General features: G+C 39.1%; 1 protein-coding gene across 2 annotated transcripts in view; it reads left to right on the top strand.

Annotated features, from left to right (window-relative positions):
- LOC139442349 (vam6/Vps39-like protein) overlaps positions 1-17737 on the top strand; it is a 99025-nt gene that overhangs the window by 1395 nt on the left and 79893 nt on the right. For both annotated transcript variants that reach the window (XM_071223149.1, XM_071223148.1), the window contains exons 2-10: positions 6254-6328; positions 7284-7348; positions 8510-8552; positions 9259-9353; positions 10795-10866; positions 12099-12137; positions 14401-14493; positions 15413-15596; positions 16299-16419. In XM_071223149.1, the coding sequence (XP_071079250.1) occupies positions 6254-6328; positions 7284-7348; positions 8510-8552; positions 9259-9353; positions 10795-10866; positions 12099-12137; positions 14401-14493; positions 15413-15596; positions 16299-16419 (787 nt within the window). The remainder of the gene's footprint in view (positions 1-6253; positions 6329-7283; positions 7349-8509; positions 8553-9258; positions 9354-10794; positions 10867-12098; positions 12138-14400; positions 14494-15412; positions 15597-16298; positions 16420-17737) is intronic.

The raw sequence follows: 17737 nt of genomic DNA, 5'->3' as shown, positions 1-17737 counted from the left end.
ACTGTTGCAATAGATTGTGTTGTTTTACACAGCAGTAAGCAGTGTTCCAGCTATATCAAAGTAGCCTGTAAGTTTTGATTGTCGTTTTACGCCACACTCAGCAATATTCCAGCTATAGGATGGCATCCTGTGAATGATAAAATCTGGACCAGACCTTTCGGTGATTGAAATCATGAACATCAATTTACACAATAAGTATACAATGACATGTATCAACCAAGTCAGCAGCCCTGGTCTGGTTCAGTCAACAAATTCACCAGATCAACATCCAATGCAGTCTGGTTTAAATGATAGACATTCAGCTAATCACAGAGCCTGATCACATGATCCATGTATTTGTCAGCTCTTACAATAAGCATGACGTACAGGGGACCTAGTCTTACCCGGAACCCTGTAGTTGGGGCAGTGTTTGAAATAAGTTTACGACCCAACAAGACAGTCAGACAAGTGACCCATAAGTGTTGCCTGCCCATCTTCAAAGTTACCTGCCCATATTCAGGCATTATAACTATTGAAAAATTAAAAAAATTAAGGGACAAATAACATCTTGATAAACAATTACTTGAGAATCTACAAGGAGTTATAATAAAACTGAATATGTAACTAGTCTTAAAATTATCTGCCAGATAGTTGCGCAGGTGGAGAAAATTATTTTTGCAGCCAAACATAAAAGGTACCAGCTGCGGGCAGGCGGGCAGGCTGTCAGTTATCTCGGACACTGAGTTGGGGCATTGTAGATGAATCAATTATGGTACAGTGTGCACAGTGTTGCAATAAACATGATAAACAAATGATAAACAACCAACTGATATAGATGATTCAGCAAACATGATGGACAAATCAATGAAATGTTACCATGGCTACAGTGAGCTGGATATTGCAATAGAAACCTAATGTATATGTTACAGCAAAATGTTTGAAAAAACACATAATGGTTTAGCAAGATGTTGCATTTGACGCATGATAAATAAATAAATTAAATTTAATCTATGCAGTCTGTGACAATAACTGTTGCGTCTACCTGACGTATTAAATTTTAATGATCTTTTATTAGCTAATCTTACTAGATTGAAATATTAATTCTTGTCTTCAGACCATGGTTTTCATGTTTGTTTTTGCAAGAGTAAATGGTAACTTGAAAGAGGTCTGTCAGAACACATTAGATGACAACAGTGATACCTACAAAATGAATTCAAAGTCATTTATGTCAATAAAGGGTGTGGTTGTGTTTGTTGTGTAGACACACTCAGCAATGTTCCAGCTATAGGATGGTGGTCTGTAAATATTCAAGTTTTGGCCAGAAAATCTTGTGATTAATATTATGAGCAACGAGTCACACTGTTGGAACACAAGATCACCCGATCACCCGATTACCTGATCACCTGATCACCCTAACCAACCCATGACTAAGTCACCTCTTATGATCAACATCGGTTGCCGGGGAACAATTCTTACATGGAATTCCCACAATAATGTGCGTTGACAAGTCATACAATAAGTAGGGTTTTTACATGACACTCAAATGTGCGTCCAGTATGCACAAATGTAGAGAATGGACGCAGAAAGAAAATATACTGCGTCCCAAGGAATGCACAATAACATGCATTGTACCTACAGTGCATCAAGAGCAGTTATAGGTGTCTGTTATTTCATCCATCAATGATGACCACTGTACACATTGATTTATTCCAGGCTCAAAAGGTGGCACGGATGGCCCAGTCATCTAAGGTGTCGCAAGTCGCTGTGCAGAGTTGCGTCCCTTGGGCATGCCAGAAACCTATGATTGTGGGTTGGAATCCCGGTTCGCCCCGATTATGTTTCTAGGTTTGTCTGCACTATACCCGTGCTCATGGGTTTCACCGAAGTGGTAAACGTGTGAGACCTGCATCACTTCAGGCTTTCCTCCCACATTAAGCTGACACGCCGTGATATGACTGGAATACTGTCACTCACTCACTCCAGGCTCTAAAGTAATTATGTAAACATACAGTACACTACACCATTTCATTATACTAGAGGACCCCTGTATTGCCTGCAAGGAATCTTAAAATTAATCCTTGGGGGTCCTCTGGACCCCCACTCTTGTAAGTCAGGGTAAAACCCGGAATAAGACATTTGTCTGTAATTTATGGCTGTTTTTCACTCTTTACCATACACAAACCATTTGATATTAATGTCTATCTTATGTAAGTAATGTGTGGGCAGGGAAGGCGAGGTGGTCCCAGGTACTGCCAACCACTGTGTGGAGTTCCATTCCCTGTTTGGGGTTAGATCTGTGAACATCCTCTATGTTACCCTTTGGTCTGTAAGCACTGACTGGCTCCGCGGTCTAGTGGATAGAGTCTCTGCCTGTAGAGCAGAAGGTTGGTGGTTTGATCCCCGGCCAAATTATACCAAAATGTTAAAAGATGGTACAGTAGAGCATGGATATAACGACCTACAAGGGACCAGATAAATCAGTTCGTTTTATCTGTTGTTCGTTGTACACGTTTTCGCTCGGAAACGTCCGCCACCTTGGATAAGACAAAACACAATACACGTAATTGCAGTGTTACACTGAAATCTTCATGGCCTAATTTCACTGCAAGTTCGTCAGCTTTGGTCTGCAGTAACGTACCACTAAGCGCAATGTTTTCGCTTCTCATGGCTTGAAACCATTTGAAGAGGGCGTCCTCTATGTCTTGGTGATTGGCAGCTTGTAAAATTTATATGTTTAATGTTTGTTTTACAGACAAGATTACATATACAGGTAAGATTAACACAATGCAAATGTAACAAGGTTGATCCGTCACTGCTGATTGTATTGATTCGCCACCATTGTGTTGATTCGCTGCTGATTGCGTACAGCCAATTGTCAGTGATACTTGACACTGAGTGAGATTTCTCAGTTCGCTATACACATCACTAATTAGTGATAGATGGGCTTGTCGGTGATCAGATATCAGTTCGCTGTATCAGTGACTTCGCTGTCACAAAAAAAGCCCCAATATAAACAACTCAACTAACCCCACCCAAAAGGCCAACAACCTAGCCAAACACTTCTCTAAAGTTAGCAGCAACAGTAACTTCTGTAAGAAATTCCAAGATAAACTAAATAAAGAAACCAAATTCTCCAAAGAAAACAGACAAGACAACCTAGAAATAAATCAACCTTACACCATAGAAGAACTAAATCACGTACTAAACAATAGAAAAAAAGGAACAGCCCCTGGCCTAGACCTCACCTCTTACCAAATAATCAAACACTTACCTACCAAACTACTCCAAACTTTACTTAAACTATACAACCTAGTCTACCTAAACGGACAGGTCCCATCCTCATGGAAGGAAGCTCTAGTAATCCCAATACCTAAACCAAATAAACCAGCAGATCAGGCAAACTCCTATAGGCCCATCTCCTTAACCTCAAATCTCTGCAAAATAATGGAACTTATGACTAAAAATAGGCTACAGCACTACCTAGACCAAAACAACATCATAAATCCTGACCAAAGCGGCTTCACTCCTGGCCGATCAACTCTCGATAACCTTGCCCGACTAGAACAGGATATAAAAACAGGACAGCTAAACAAGCAATACACCATAGGCATATTCCTCGACTTCTCTAAAGCTTTCGATATGGTATGGCACCACGGGCTAATACAAAAACTAAAAAAAATAGGACTAAAAGGTCAAATAATAAACTTCATCCAAGATTTCCTAAACAATCGCAAAATTACCGTGGGTATAGACCATACACTATCGGACCAGTGTCCCCTAGAAAATGGCACTCCCCAGGGCAGCATCCTCAGCCCAACCCTCTTCAATATAATGATAAATGATCTATTCGAGGGCTTATCCCCTAAACTAAACACTTCAAAATTCGCGGATGACGGAGCCCTATGGATCCGCACTAAAAGCATTAAAATGGCAGAAAACTTAATCCAAAAATCTCTAAATAAAATACAACAATGGGCAGACAAATGGGGCTTCTCCCTTAACTCAGATAAAACAACAGGAGTAGTATTCAAACATAAAAACATGAAACCTGCCTACCCAATCCTCCAGCTAAACAACCAAACAATCAAATTCCAAAAACAAACAAAATTCTTAGGACTTATTTTCGATCAACACCTCACCTGGGAGGCTCACGTCCAAAACCTAAAAACTAGATGCAGCAAAGACCTTAACACATTAAGATGTCTCACCGGCTCTAACTGGGGAGCCTCCAAAGATACCCTCCTCTCACTATATACAACACTAATTAGATCAAAACTAGACTACGGCTGTGCCATATACAATACCCTAAACAACTCTCTTTCTAAAAAACTTGACTCAATACAATATCAGGCTCTCAAACTAATTACACGCACCCAACATGGCACCTCCTACACCTCACTTCAGGCCCTCACAGGAGAAATGCCACTAAATCTACGCAGGGAACATCTAAGCCTTAATTTCTGGGCCGCGTCCCAAACAAACCCTCTCATCCAAAACCTAATTAATCAAAACATTAGCCCAAGAAACCAAGCTCTAGCTCGCAAACACCCCTTACTCACCCCAATATCCCAAAGAATAACTAACTACCTCAATGAACACCAAACTCAAAATCTTAAACAAAACTGCAAAAAATCAAATATCTTCACCCCTAAACTCAAAATACCCCAAATAGACACAATGCTAGCTAACCAAATAAATAAACAAACCGACCCAAACATAGCTAAAACCACCACACTTGCATACATACACGAAAATTGGCCAAATTGGTGTCACATATACACTGACGGATCTTCAGACCCGATCTCCAACCACACAGGCTTCGGAGTCCATACCACACAACCAGTTATATCCACACAATCTTACCGACTCCCTAACAACCAATCTATATTCACGGCCGAACTTATGGGCATGGCCTCAGCCCTGCATAACCAACAATCTAAAAACAACAATAAAATCCTAATTCTCACTGACTCCCTTAGTGGACTACAAGCCCTCCAAAACAAAAATACCAAAAAACGACCTAAATTAATAAACCAAATACTTAAAAGCTCCAACGACCTAACAAAAGCAGGCAAACAAATAACCTTCTTGTGGATCCCCGCCCACGTAGGAATTTACGGCAACGAAAGCGCCGATAAAGCAGCTAAATTATCTCTCAAAATACCAGAAATAAGCCTAAACCTACCCATCTCAAAATCAGAAATTAAAAGTGTAAACAAACAAAAAATAACCAAAAAATGGCATAATCAATATCAAAACTCAAATAGCCAAATAAAAAAAGTGCTCAGAAAACCACTAGCCAAACCTAAAATCCTACACCCCTCTAAAAAAATTGACAGATTAATTACAAAACTCCAAACAGGACACACTAACCTAAATAACCACCTAAAACACACCACAGGCAACTGCCCCCACTGCAAACAACCCGAAACCACAGAACACGCACTCATTCACTGCTCCCACTATCAAACACACAGAACCACACTACAAACCACCCTCAATCTAAATAAGGTTCCTACTCTAGATGAAATACTAAACCCTCAAAATAAACTAGAAAACTTCAAGGCCCTAGGCGTATTCCCAATCAAAACAGACCTAATTAAGCACATCTAAAAATTAATTAATCTACCAATCCAAAATCCAATAAACATACAAACACCTACCTCACCCGGCTCCCTTAGTTCCCTCCTCCACCCACCTCGGCATTTATTCAAAATTTCAAAATTTCAAAAAATCAATATAAGCAACCCCTAAAAGCCCCCTCTTTGGTTGCACACACCACTTTCACCCTTCTCGGAATACACTAAATGGTCCGGCCAGGCCCGTGTGCGAAATACGCTGTGGTCGGAAAGCGCACGTTAAATCTTCTATATCAGTCAGTCAGACTTCGCTGTAGAGAGTTCGTTATATAACTAAATGTTATATGATATTATATAGAAGATAAATCGGGGATTTTTTATAAGTTCGTTGTATCCGTTTGTTCGCTATATCCGTGTTCGCTATATCCGTGTTCGTTATATCCGTGTTTGTTATATCCGTGTTCGTTATATCCGTGTTCTACTGTACTTGTTATTACCCTCACCCTGCCTGGTCCTCGGAATTAAGGGGTAAAGCAAAGATTGGTTTGCTCAAAGTCAGTATACTGTTTTTAAATGGGGTATTCATGTTAAAACTGTGGCATGGTATCTCAGTGGGCGTTAGTCCACAGTCCAGTCACTCTATCCAATTACAATATATACCATGCATAGTTATATTGTTATACGTTTTCTTTCAGATGACATTTTGCTGGTGGGAACGAAGCAAGGGCACCTGCTGCAGTATAAGATCAAGAGGAGTACAAGGGTGCAAGGTGATCACCTTGACACAGGCCTGTGGGGCTGCATTTTGTAGTGTAGTTAGCTTTTGTATTAAAAACTGACTTTAATATTTTTGCGTTTAGAGACACACTTGTGTGCTCTCTGCGTAAGTACAGATTTATGCAAAGTGTGTAAATTATAAGTTGTAGCAGGATCACAAGGGGTACATGGGATGTCACGTGACTTCCATTGACTCGGATACATTGTATTTTATCAAGATCTCATGGACCAATCAGACATGGAGGTATGATAAGACCATCATCCCGAGGCAAGAGAGTTAACTGACTTTAAAAGTCCAGTTTCCACCCTTGCCGAACTAGGCTGGAATAACTGGGCTCGATCGTAGCGCCACCAGTGGCTATTACCAGTTATGTCCCTTCTAAGCCTCTCCTATGGACCAATAAAATTCCACCTTTCGTATCACATGCGTAAAAGATTTGAAAATATCTGCTGACAACAAGTTGGCGGTGCACATGCTTTGCAAATCCTGCAATTGACCGAAATCTGCACGACAGTTTATGAACCTGATTTCGATTTCGTTGCACGATTTTGATTGGACTATGCATCGACTCGTTAGTCCAGCCAAAATGTAACTCCATGATACCAGCCTAGTTTTCGGCAAGGGTGGAAACTGGGCTTTTAAAGTCAGTTAACTCTCTTGCCTCGGGACGATGTGATAAGACATGTTCGTATCTTGTGTGGTACTTCAAACAAACAATGTCTTGGGGGATATCACATTAAGCCCATGCATCTCTTCATATCGAGTCCAGTATTTCTTCAGTCAGTTTAGTTTAGTGATATATCATTGATATACACATTATACATGTCTGCATCTGGAAGTGAATCTTCATCTTGTTTGTTCTCCGTACATCATCATTTTTATAAGAGCATTCAGCAATTATTATAAGAAATTGGAAAGAAGTGATGACAGTGATGTTGCTTTTTCAGAAAAGAAATTTGAGGTAACCTTGGAGAGATCAAACAAGTCCTTCTCCAAGAAACCAATCACACAGGTAGGTTCTCCTGTACCCCTTCCCTGTGGGGTTTTCTGTCCAATACAACCTAGGGGTGGTTGGGTTGGGTAGCCTTATGGCTTTCCTCGTCACACCACAGACTCGGGGGGATCAATTCCCCTTGTGTGTACAATGTGTGAAACCCTTTCTGTGGTTATTTTTTAAATGGGGATGCCTGTCACACCAGGGCTGGTTAAACAAGAATATAGATGAAATGGGAAGTATATTTCGTTTTGTTACTTTTTGTTCATTGAACAATCTATACCAAAGGGTTTTTGTCATATGTGTTTTATAATTTGTATCATTGATGTATGTGTAACAAGCCTCTGTTTCGCTGATGATTAGTTTACATTTCATTGGTTTATTGGAACCCAATAAGAAGACATTTTATTTGAATGTACTGTCTTGGGGTGTGTATACTCAGAAAGTACATTACAGTTATTTTGATACTTAATACAGATTATCATGCATTGCAATACATTACCAAATGATGTACCAAAAAGTACCAAAATACACTAGCATATACAGGCATGGCTACCAGAAACCATGGCTGCCAGTACTGTAGTTGAATTGATATATACTCACCGCCAAAAGAAACGCGAACCATAGAAACACATAGAGAAGTATGTACGTTAAGAAGAGATGTTTCGAATGTGTACCACTTAATAACAAAACTAACAATCAGTCAAGTGTTACCACAGAGTTTCTTTATTCTTATCATGATATGCTGCACATGATTTCCAAACTTTACACGCTTATCCTGCCCAAGACAAATGGTGCTTCTCGAGTCATGGATCTGTGACGTTATATGTGATGCGTTCATGAGTGTTGGTTCACAGTATATTCGTTTGTGCATCGAACCAATCTAATATGTCTTGCATATGAGTAAATCTTCATATATTAACCAACATGTATGGTTTTCGTGTTTCTTTTGTCGGTGAGTATAGTAATAGTAGGATGGTTGCAGGTGTCATCGTAGGCAACCTATGTAATAACTTCAGTATGACAATATCAATATTAGTGACAGTGTTAGTATTGCAGATATCAATATTTTACCAAAACTTATTGTTACACTTGCTACATATAAATACTACGATGTATTGTAGATTGTATTGTAGATGTATGTACACTCCTAACTGATATCATTGTGATCTGTTACAGCTTGCTGCTATTCCTGAGCACTACATTCTGATAAGTCTCTCAGGTGAGTTGCATCATGATAGGGCTGCCTCTATGTGTCAAGCATATGTTGTGTAAAAAATGACAACTGACTTGTATATCGCAAAAAGATGTATTTGCATTGCTGTAGTCAACATAGTAACCCTGCCTTACGTGTTAAAGATTTTTCATGGACTTAAAAAAGATTTTTTTTGTTGGCCTAATCTACTTTACAAATCGGTGGAAAAACTGAATATATTTGAGTATGGGATATTATTATAATTATACTGATATTTTACAATATCAACCTTGTCATTTAATAGTAACAGAAGGTGATTATTTTGCCTTTCTTAAATAGCTCATCTGGCGTAGCAAGTTATTCAGTATTATAAACTTAAAATCTTTTCGACTTCCTTCTTCAAAATGGCTTGGTGGCATCAAAATAGAAATTTCAACATGTCCACCAGGTAGCCATCTTTGATTTAAAGAAAATAATGAAAACATCTTCTCCCAAGAGACAGGTCTGTTAGGTCTACTTTTTACTCTCAGGACCCTGGTTATGACTTTTTTTGAACTGTTAAGGAAGAATGATTTTGGATGATAAATAGAATCCCACCCAGTGTCTTTTGATATCAAATATATCAACCACTTGTCAATAAAAGTTTGAACTTTTTTTCAACTTGTGTTGAAAACATGAAATATTTTATATCAATGTACACTCGGGTGAGATTCATTATATATCCCTGCTTCAGACAATGTAATCAGCGTTCACGACCTTCAGTCCTTTGGCCTCGTCACCTGTGTCAGTAAGACGAAGGGGGCTACGCTGTTTGCCACAGATGTACAGGTATGTGGGATGTATTCTCGGTAACCATTACCACTTGTGTCAGTAATCTGTGCAGGCAAATAGAAGTTTAAAGAATATTGTGAAATTAATCTTGGATGATTCAGTATTGTAACTGGAATTCAAAAGTGACATAGAAATAGTTCATGTGTTTAGAGTTGGTTGCTGCTGTTGTAGGTATCAGGAATGAAATATGAATGTTATTGTTCAGAATAATCATGAGATCTAGCTGAAGAAGCAGATTTACAACTTGTGACCAGCCAGTAGACAAGGGACCTTATGGTGCCAGGATACAATATTATTGTGCTATGATGTCATTTGACGTCAACTTATGTCCGTGAAAATTGTCTTTAGTGCAGTCTGTACAAATATATCCCTTTTCTCTCTTGTTAGTTTGTAATGTAATATTTCAGCATACATGTTTACTTTCATTTAAGGAGACATTAAGAACTGAAACCATTACATAAACAGATTTAAGTCTGAAAATTGAACTTTGCAGAAAATGTTTGATGCCATTCATCTCAGTACTAAATATGAATTGAATCTTTTGAATTGTATTTTTATGGTCCTAAGATACAGTAGTTTTAAGATATATTAAGAAGTCAAAATGTGATTTGTCACCTCCAATGTCCCTTACCTCATGGTTGGTCACATTTATTGACATAATACAGAATATAGACATCTTTGTTCCAATATCTCAGTTTCCTTAGGAAAAATAACTTGACCCAATCAGGTAGCATTATAAAATGAATTGATAAACCTCTTATTTTACCGTGTATAAAGGGTGAAGAGGGACCCACAGAGTATTATTTTACCTAAATAATGAAAGACATAGGTAGTCTACTTGCAAACACGTACATACGCAATCTACCAACTTGTCAGAGTCAGAACAGTCTTGGATTCAAAGGGGATGTGGCATTATCTTGAAATTTCAACTTAGTATCTTGAAGTTTCTACTTAGTATCTTGAAATTTCAACATAATGCATCTTGAGATTTCAAGTTAGTATCTTGAAATTTCAACTTATGTATCTTGAAATTTCAACTCAGTATCTTGAAAGTTCTAAGGGCGGTCGGGTAGCCTAGTGGTTAAAGCTTTCGCTCATCACACCAAAAGTACTGGGTTTGACTCCCGACATAGGTACATTGTTGTCCATTTCTGGTGTCCCCGCCGGGATATTGCTGGAATATTGCTAAAAGCGGCGTAAAACCATATTCACTCACTCTTGAAATTTCAACTTAGTATCTTGAAATTTCAGTTTTTGTGCCTTGACATTTCAAGTTAGTATCTTGAAACTTCAAGAAAAAAATAATAAACAAATGGCCCTGAAAGGCTTCCGTATTTTTAGGTCAAATTATTACTGAAAAATGAAATACAGACTTGTAATGGAATGTGACTGATGTCATAATAAATATGTATGCAATGCATGTTTGTGTTGGTTACAGAAAGCTCCGTCCATCACCGGTGGGGAGCAGACCACTCTCAGGATAGGTGTGTCCTCCAAGAGAAGAGTGCAGGTCAGTCAGTGAGAGTTTCAAACTGTTGGGACATTTCTAGAAAAGAGGATTCTAAAAGTTGCTATAACAGTTTAAGGTTTTCATTCATGGTTTTTGGGTTGGGTGTGCTGAAATTTGGTCACAGATTCTCAACAAGCCCTTAGAACTTTCAAGATACTGAGTATTGTAAAATTAATAATACAAATTATTCTCAGATTATTTGCACATGTATGTGAATATCTCATCACTAATTGCACCCGCCTTTTGAACAAAATCTGTATCCATGTGTAGCAGGGTGTGGAGTCCTCCCACAGTGACATACTTACCTTGTCAGCTTGCCGATGTTTCAACCTCTGTGGTCATGTGGACAGGATGTCCAACCACAGATCAGAAGGTCCGTGGTTCCAATCCTGTCAACGGACTCGAAAATATTATGGCCGCCACATTGGCGCCCAACTATGGGCTGAGCACGTTCATATTATATTTGTGCAAAGCAAGTCTCGGTTCCCTACTATGCAGCCTCGGATGACATTCTGTTGACTGGGGGTTATGTAGCAGGCCGTGGAGTCATCCCACCGATGACATCCTTATTTTCATGTGAGGTTAACCTGTTTGGTCATGTGGACAAGGTGTCCAACCTCGGATCAGAAGGTCTGTGGTTCGAATCCTGTCAAGGGACTCGGATATTTTTGGGCCTCTACACATGCTTGGGTAGATCCTTGTACTGTTGTCAAGCAACGTACTGTAAAGGTGACATTTCGGTATAGATCCTTATACTGTTGTCAAACAAGGTACTGTAAAGGTGACATTTCGGTATAGATCCTTGTACTGTTGTCAAGCAAGGTACTGTAAAGGTGACATTTCGGTATAGATCCTTATACTGTTGTCAAGCAAGGTACTGTAAAGGTGACATTTCGGTATAGATCCTTATACTGTTGTCAAGCAAGGTACTGTAACGGTGACATTTCGGTATAGATCCTTATACTGTTGTCAAGCAAGGTACTGTAAAGGTGACATTTCGGTATAGATCCTTGTACTTTTGTCAAGCAAGGTACCGTAACGTTGACATTTCGGTATAGATCCTTATACTGTTGTCAAGCACGGTACTGTAAAGGTAACGTTTCAGGTTAGATCCTTGTACTGTTGTCAAGCAAGGACTGACAGTTGTTCACTCAGGTCAAGTTTGATGTACATTGTTTTTTGGTTTATTCAAAGGAACTTTCTTTACTTCATCATTTCTGTTTGTGTTTCAGTTGTTTTATTGGAAGAATAGAGACTTCTATGAATTGCTGGTAAGTAAAACCAATTGGAGGGAATTCTGAGATATATATCCTGTGTACAAAGCACAAGTCACAAATCAGGTGATCGCTGAGAGTAGCTCGATGGTGAGTCCTTGGACGGGTGACTGTGTTTCAGCAGCTTGGTTCCTGAGAGTTTCTTGGGTTTCGGTCCTGCCCCACACTGAAGCACATGTAGCACATGTAGCACATGTGGTGTCTCCTTAGGCAAGTGACTTTGTTCGGAATGTACCTGTCTTCACCCAGCAGTGAATGGGTATCCGGTAGTATGAGATGGTAATGGGGCTTAACCTTGAGAATTAGGAGATAAACATACTGTGTTTTCAATGTAGAGCTATGTTACCTGTACATTTAACCCCGCTAAATTGAATTTGGAACCGAATGCACAGGTAACCTAGCTCTACATTGAAAACACCATATGTTTATCTCCATTCTACCATGACTAAATAAAACGCGAACTCTTTGGTGTTAGCAAATATACTGAGTGAAGCGGCATGGGTTGAGTCCAGTGTTTTGAGTGGGTTATCGATCTGAATTACGGATACAAAATATGGCGCTGTATATACTCAAGCAGTTTGTTTACACCATAATACTTAACTCGAACATATGACAGACATTGAAAGCATATAAACACGGCAACTTGGTAAGCTAACATGAGGTGGGCATCCCTAAAGAAAACAAAGCAAGCTTTGCAAGGCTTTCGCTCTACATCGCGCATCACCATTATGACGTCATACCGCTCATTGTGACGCAAAAGATATGACGTCACAGTGGTATAAAGAAAAGCGCCAAAATTCCAAGCTCTCTGTTGTCTCAAAAACGTAAATGCATTCCCTTTGTAGATTTGTATCGTGTTTTCTGCACGAAATGTATTGCCACCCATCCTTTGAATATTGTAGTAACTGCATCTGTGCATTTTTTAACCTGTAATTGTAGATATAATTATTTAAATATGCCTACCGACAATGACTGAAAATAGGACTATTCTAAGAATATTAGCTTCCGCGGTGATGCAGCCGTCAAACCAGCTGTTTCAATCAGAGGGGGTTTATTGTGATTTAACAGCCTCTGATCGACCAATCAGAATCAAGTAAATTCCAAATTCATGGTAGAATTAAGATTAAGTGCACACTAATCCATTGACTGGTGTAATAATGGGGTAGTGACTTGAGAATGCCCCAGTGTGGTGTGGAAACATACACAATATTAATGGCCTATTGTTATTGTTATATTTGATCATTGTCAATACCTCATGGGCTTCTTTACACCATGTATATTATCATTAGCTGATTGAAAATAGACACACATGACCATTACACAGCACAATGACTCAACATACATAGTACATGAAGTATTGACAAGGAATTGTATTGATTTTGGTACAACTATTGTGCCATTATTAATTAAATGTGGCATTGATTGTGAAATATATTTCCGTTTAACACTGCACTAACAGATCTATTAAAAGTCCACAATCTCTCATCGTTTGTAATAGGATTTCAGTAGAAGGTTAGGATTGTTTGAAGAATAGGTGTTACAAGTTATCTTTTATCATTCATCTTTGAAAAATATTGTGCAAGTGTGTGTGATTATATCATTATGTATATATCAAGGCTAAAATATGAAATTATGTATATCTCAATGCTTACATATGAAATAATGTATATTTCAAGGCTAAAATGTGAAATTATGTATACCGTATTCGACATAATAAGCACCCAGGGTGCTCTCAAAATTAGAAATGGGGGGCTCTTATTAGAATATTATTTTGGTGAAAAACAACAGAGTTCAAAGAGTGTAAATTTCGGGATTTTTGCTGAAATGTTTAATAGCCCATGATTAAGGGTGCATAAAAATAACGTATTATGCACAAATAAATAGCCTTGTGTACATTTATAAATCGGAAGGGGTGCTAATTAGGATTGTTCACGAGCCAGTATATTAGTGTGTGATTATATCATTATGTATATCTCAGGCTAAAACATGAAATTATGTATTTCTCATTGCTAATATATGAAATAATGTATATCTCAAGGCTAAATTATGAAATTATGTATATCTCAAGGCTAAAATATTAAATTATGTATATCTAATATATGCAAATTACGTATATTTCAATGCTAACATATGAAATTTTATGCCTTGGGTTTGTTGTTCCTCAAGCATCAAGTCTTTTAACCTCAGAGCCTGAATTTATCATGTATTGTCAGTATGTCTTCTTTGTTTTCTATGTAAAATGATTGTGTTTTTCCTGCAGGCAGACCTGAGTCTGTATGATGTTCCGCGAGCGATGGCCTGGTGTAAGGAGTCTCTGTGTGTGGGATTCCGTCGAGAGTACTACATGATCAGTGTAAGCAGGCTCACTCACTCACTCACTCCTTCACTCACTCACTCACTCACTCACTCCTTCACTCACTCACTCACTCACTCACTCACTCCTTCACTCACTCACTCACTCACTCACTCACTCACTCACTCACTCACTCTCACTCACTCACTCACTCACTCACTCTCACTCACTCACTCACTCACTCACTCACTCACTTTTTTTAATATGGATGCATTTCACAACAGGGATGGTTAAACAAGCGTTGGTTCACACAACATAACAGTATGTTCGTTTGTGCATCGAACCAATCTAATATCTCTTGAATATGAGTAATTCTTCAAATATTAACCATCATGTATGGTTTTCGTGCTCTGTTGTCGGTGAGTATAGTAATAGTAGGGTGGTTGCAGGTGTCATCGTAGGCAACCTAGGTAATAACTTCAATAAAACAATATCAATATTAGTGGCAGTGTTAGGATTGCAAATATCAATATTTTACCAAAACTATGCGGTACATATTGTTACACTTGATATTGCTATATATAAATACTACGATGTACTGTTACACCATTGTTACACTCCTGACTGATATCATTGTGATCTGTCGCTCACTCTTTCTCTTGATCCTGCCTTGATCTCTTGATCCTCTCTTGATCTCTCTTGAACGTGCATGTCTTCCAAATGGTTAACCTTACATTATCCATGGAACCATTTTTCTGCACCCTGTGAGGTGGTAGCTTTAGCTGCCTAGGCAAATCTTTTACCTTATTTTTCATTTGGAGTAACTTGAGGGTACAGTCTGCATCCAGAAATTACTCGGTTACTAAGTTATTGGTCGGATGTTGGTATGACCCATGTTAAACAATTCAGTGAGTGCTTATGTTATCAGTGATTTTAAAAAAAAGTATGTTACTGGCATCACATTTGGCACATATTGCAGGTTAAAAATGGTGAGCTGACGGAACTGTTCCCCGTAGGGAGTCGCCAGGTGGAACCCATTGTCACCAGACTAGCCAATGACCGCCTGGCACTCGGCCGAGACGAGATGTCTATTTTGATAGATGCAGAGGGCAAACCTGCTCGGAAGGAGCCGGTGAAGTGGTCCGACATTCCCATAGCTATAGGTACGTGGATGACCGAGGCAGCGGTGATGGACACTTGCTGCTTCAGTTGGTTTAGTCACTTGTATTACACATTATTTTATTCAAAACTGTTGTTTTCGTTAAGTGACCTCATAAAAAAGTTTAGCTGGGTAAAAATAAACAAGTAATAAATTTAATCGTTACTTTTCCTTCCTATGCTTTGAAATTTACTGTTTGATTGGCATTCCAGAAGATGGTGAGTAAATAAAAAAACGTACAACTTTATGGATAACAACTTCTGGTTTATTGCATATAGCAACATTTCAATATAGATTCTTACACAAGAATCAAGCTGGAGTGACCGCAACCAAGTGATACAGGGCTTCATTACCTGTGTACTACTGTAGTGGTAATTCTTACTGTACATTTAGCTGCGTCCGATTATCTGTATGCTTCTTGTTATCTATTACCTGTTGTTGTCAAGGTTAATCTGCTTCTTATCACAACATCTCATGCTTATACACCTATCATTATTTGGTTGTGGTCACTCCAGCCTGATAATGGTGTTAGAATCTACATCAAGACGTCGCTAGATGCTGTATGGAAAAAACTGAAGTTGTTTTCCATGAAGTTGGAAGTTTTCTTGCTTTGAAATAAGTTGTCTGACAAACTTGTGAAATGAAATGAAATTCATTGTGAAAATAAATTGAACAGATACATTTCAACTCTTTTTATTTGCACCAGAACATAACCCACCCTATGTGCTAGCCATCTTACCCAAGTATGTGGAAGTCCGAACTATTGACCCCAACCTGAATATCCAGAGTATAGAGCTCTCCAAGCCTAGACTTGTGTGTCAGGGGAGGTAAGTGTCATAGTATATTTGTGCAATAGGCCTACCTGTGGCCAATGTTGTCGTGTGATGGATTAGTTACTTAGAGATATTGAATCCATATCCACAATAAGGGACCGACTATTTTTTATTCTTTGGGATTGTAGGATTTAAAAAGAAATTGTTCGCTGGGTATCCTGAAAGGGAAATGAGGATTGGATCCATAAGGATCCTTCTGTCAATGAGTGAGTGAGTGAGTTGGGTTTAACGCCGCGTTTAACAGTATTCCAGTTATATCACGGCATGTCAGCTTGATGTGGGAGGAAAGCCTGAAGTGATGCAGGTCTCAGATGTTTACCACTTAGTGAAACCCACGAGCGCCGGTATGGTGCTGACAAACCTAGAAACATAATCAGGGCGAACCCACAATCAAGGGAAACAACTCTGCACAGCGAATCGCGGCGCCTTAGACGACTGGGCAACCCGCGCCCCCTTCACATCATTGTTAATATCTGATTTAAATGCTTGTAAGAAACAAATCCTAGAATACTTCTAAGCCCAATAGGAGTGGTTTCCTTGCATTGTTTGTTACTGAATGCAGGGCTTATCGGGATTGAAATCCCTCTCTCTTGTGATTGGTTGGGCATTCTGTGGCTGTTAGATTATGAAGGTGCCTACTGTGGTTATTGCTGTATAAAGGTTATACATATATGGGGGCACAGATAGTCCACTCTCCTGGTTCATCACGTTCCACAGTTGTGCTCCTTAGTCATGCCAGGATCTGGTGATCATTGTTTCTGAGCCCAGATTAGTACTGATTATAACCCTTGGGTTGTAATCACTGTACGTTTATTCACATATTTCAGTAGAGTGGTAAACATCAACAGTCAGGGTCACATTAGGCTGGGGGTACAGGTGGCCCAGTCGTCTAAGGCGCTGCGATTCGCTGTGCAGAGTTGCGTCCCTTGGGCACGCCAGAAATATATGCTTGTGGGTTCGAATCCCGGTTCGCCCCGATAATGTTTCTAGGTTTGTCAGCACCATACCCGTGCTCATGGGTTTCACCGAAGTGGTAAACGTCTAATACCTGCATCACTTCAGCCTTTCCTCCCACATTAAGCTGACACGCCACGATATAACTGGAATACTGTTAAAAGCGGCGTTAACTCACTCACTCACTCACATTAGGCTTTCTCTCATGTTAAGCTGACATGCTGTGATGTTACTGAAAAGCTAGTCAAAATGACTTTAAAACCTGCCTGAACAAATATATAATGTTAAATGCTGATGAAGGTACATACAGTTATGTATTGTGAATATCAAGTTGGGGTTGACTGAGAAGTTCTCAGCT

The sequence above is a fragment of the Haliotis cracherodii genome, unplaced genomic scaffold (genome assembly GCF_022045235.1).
Source record: "Haliotis cracherodii isolate W230 unplaced genomic scaffold, xgHalCrac1.p SCAF_5, whole genome shotgun sequence".
NCBI classification, from domain to species: domain Eukaryota; kingdom Metazoa; phylum Mollusca; class Gastropoda; order Lepetellida; family Haliotidae; genus Haliotis; species Haliotis cracherodii.
Note: the sequence above shows the minus strand (reverse complement) of the source record. Positions and strands in the feature narration are given on the sequence as shown.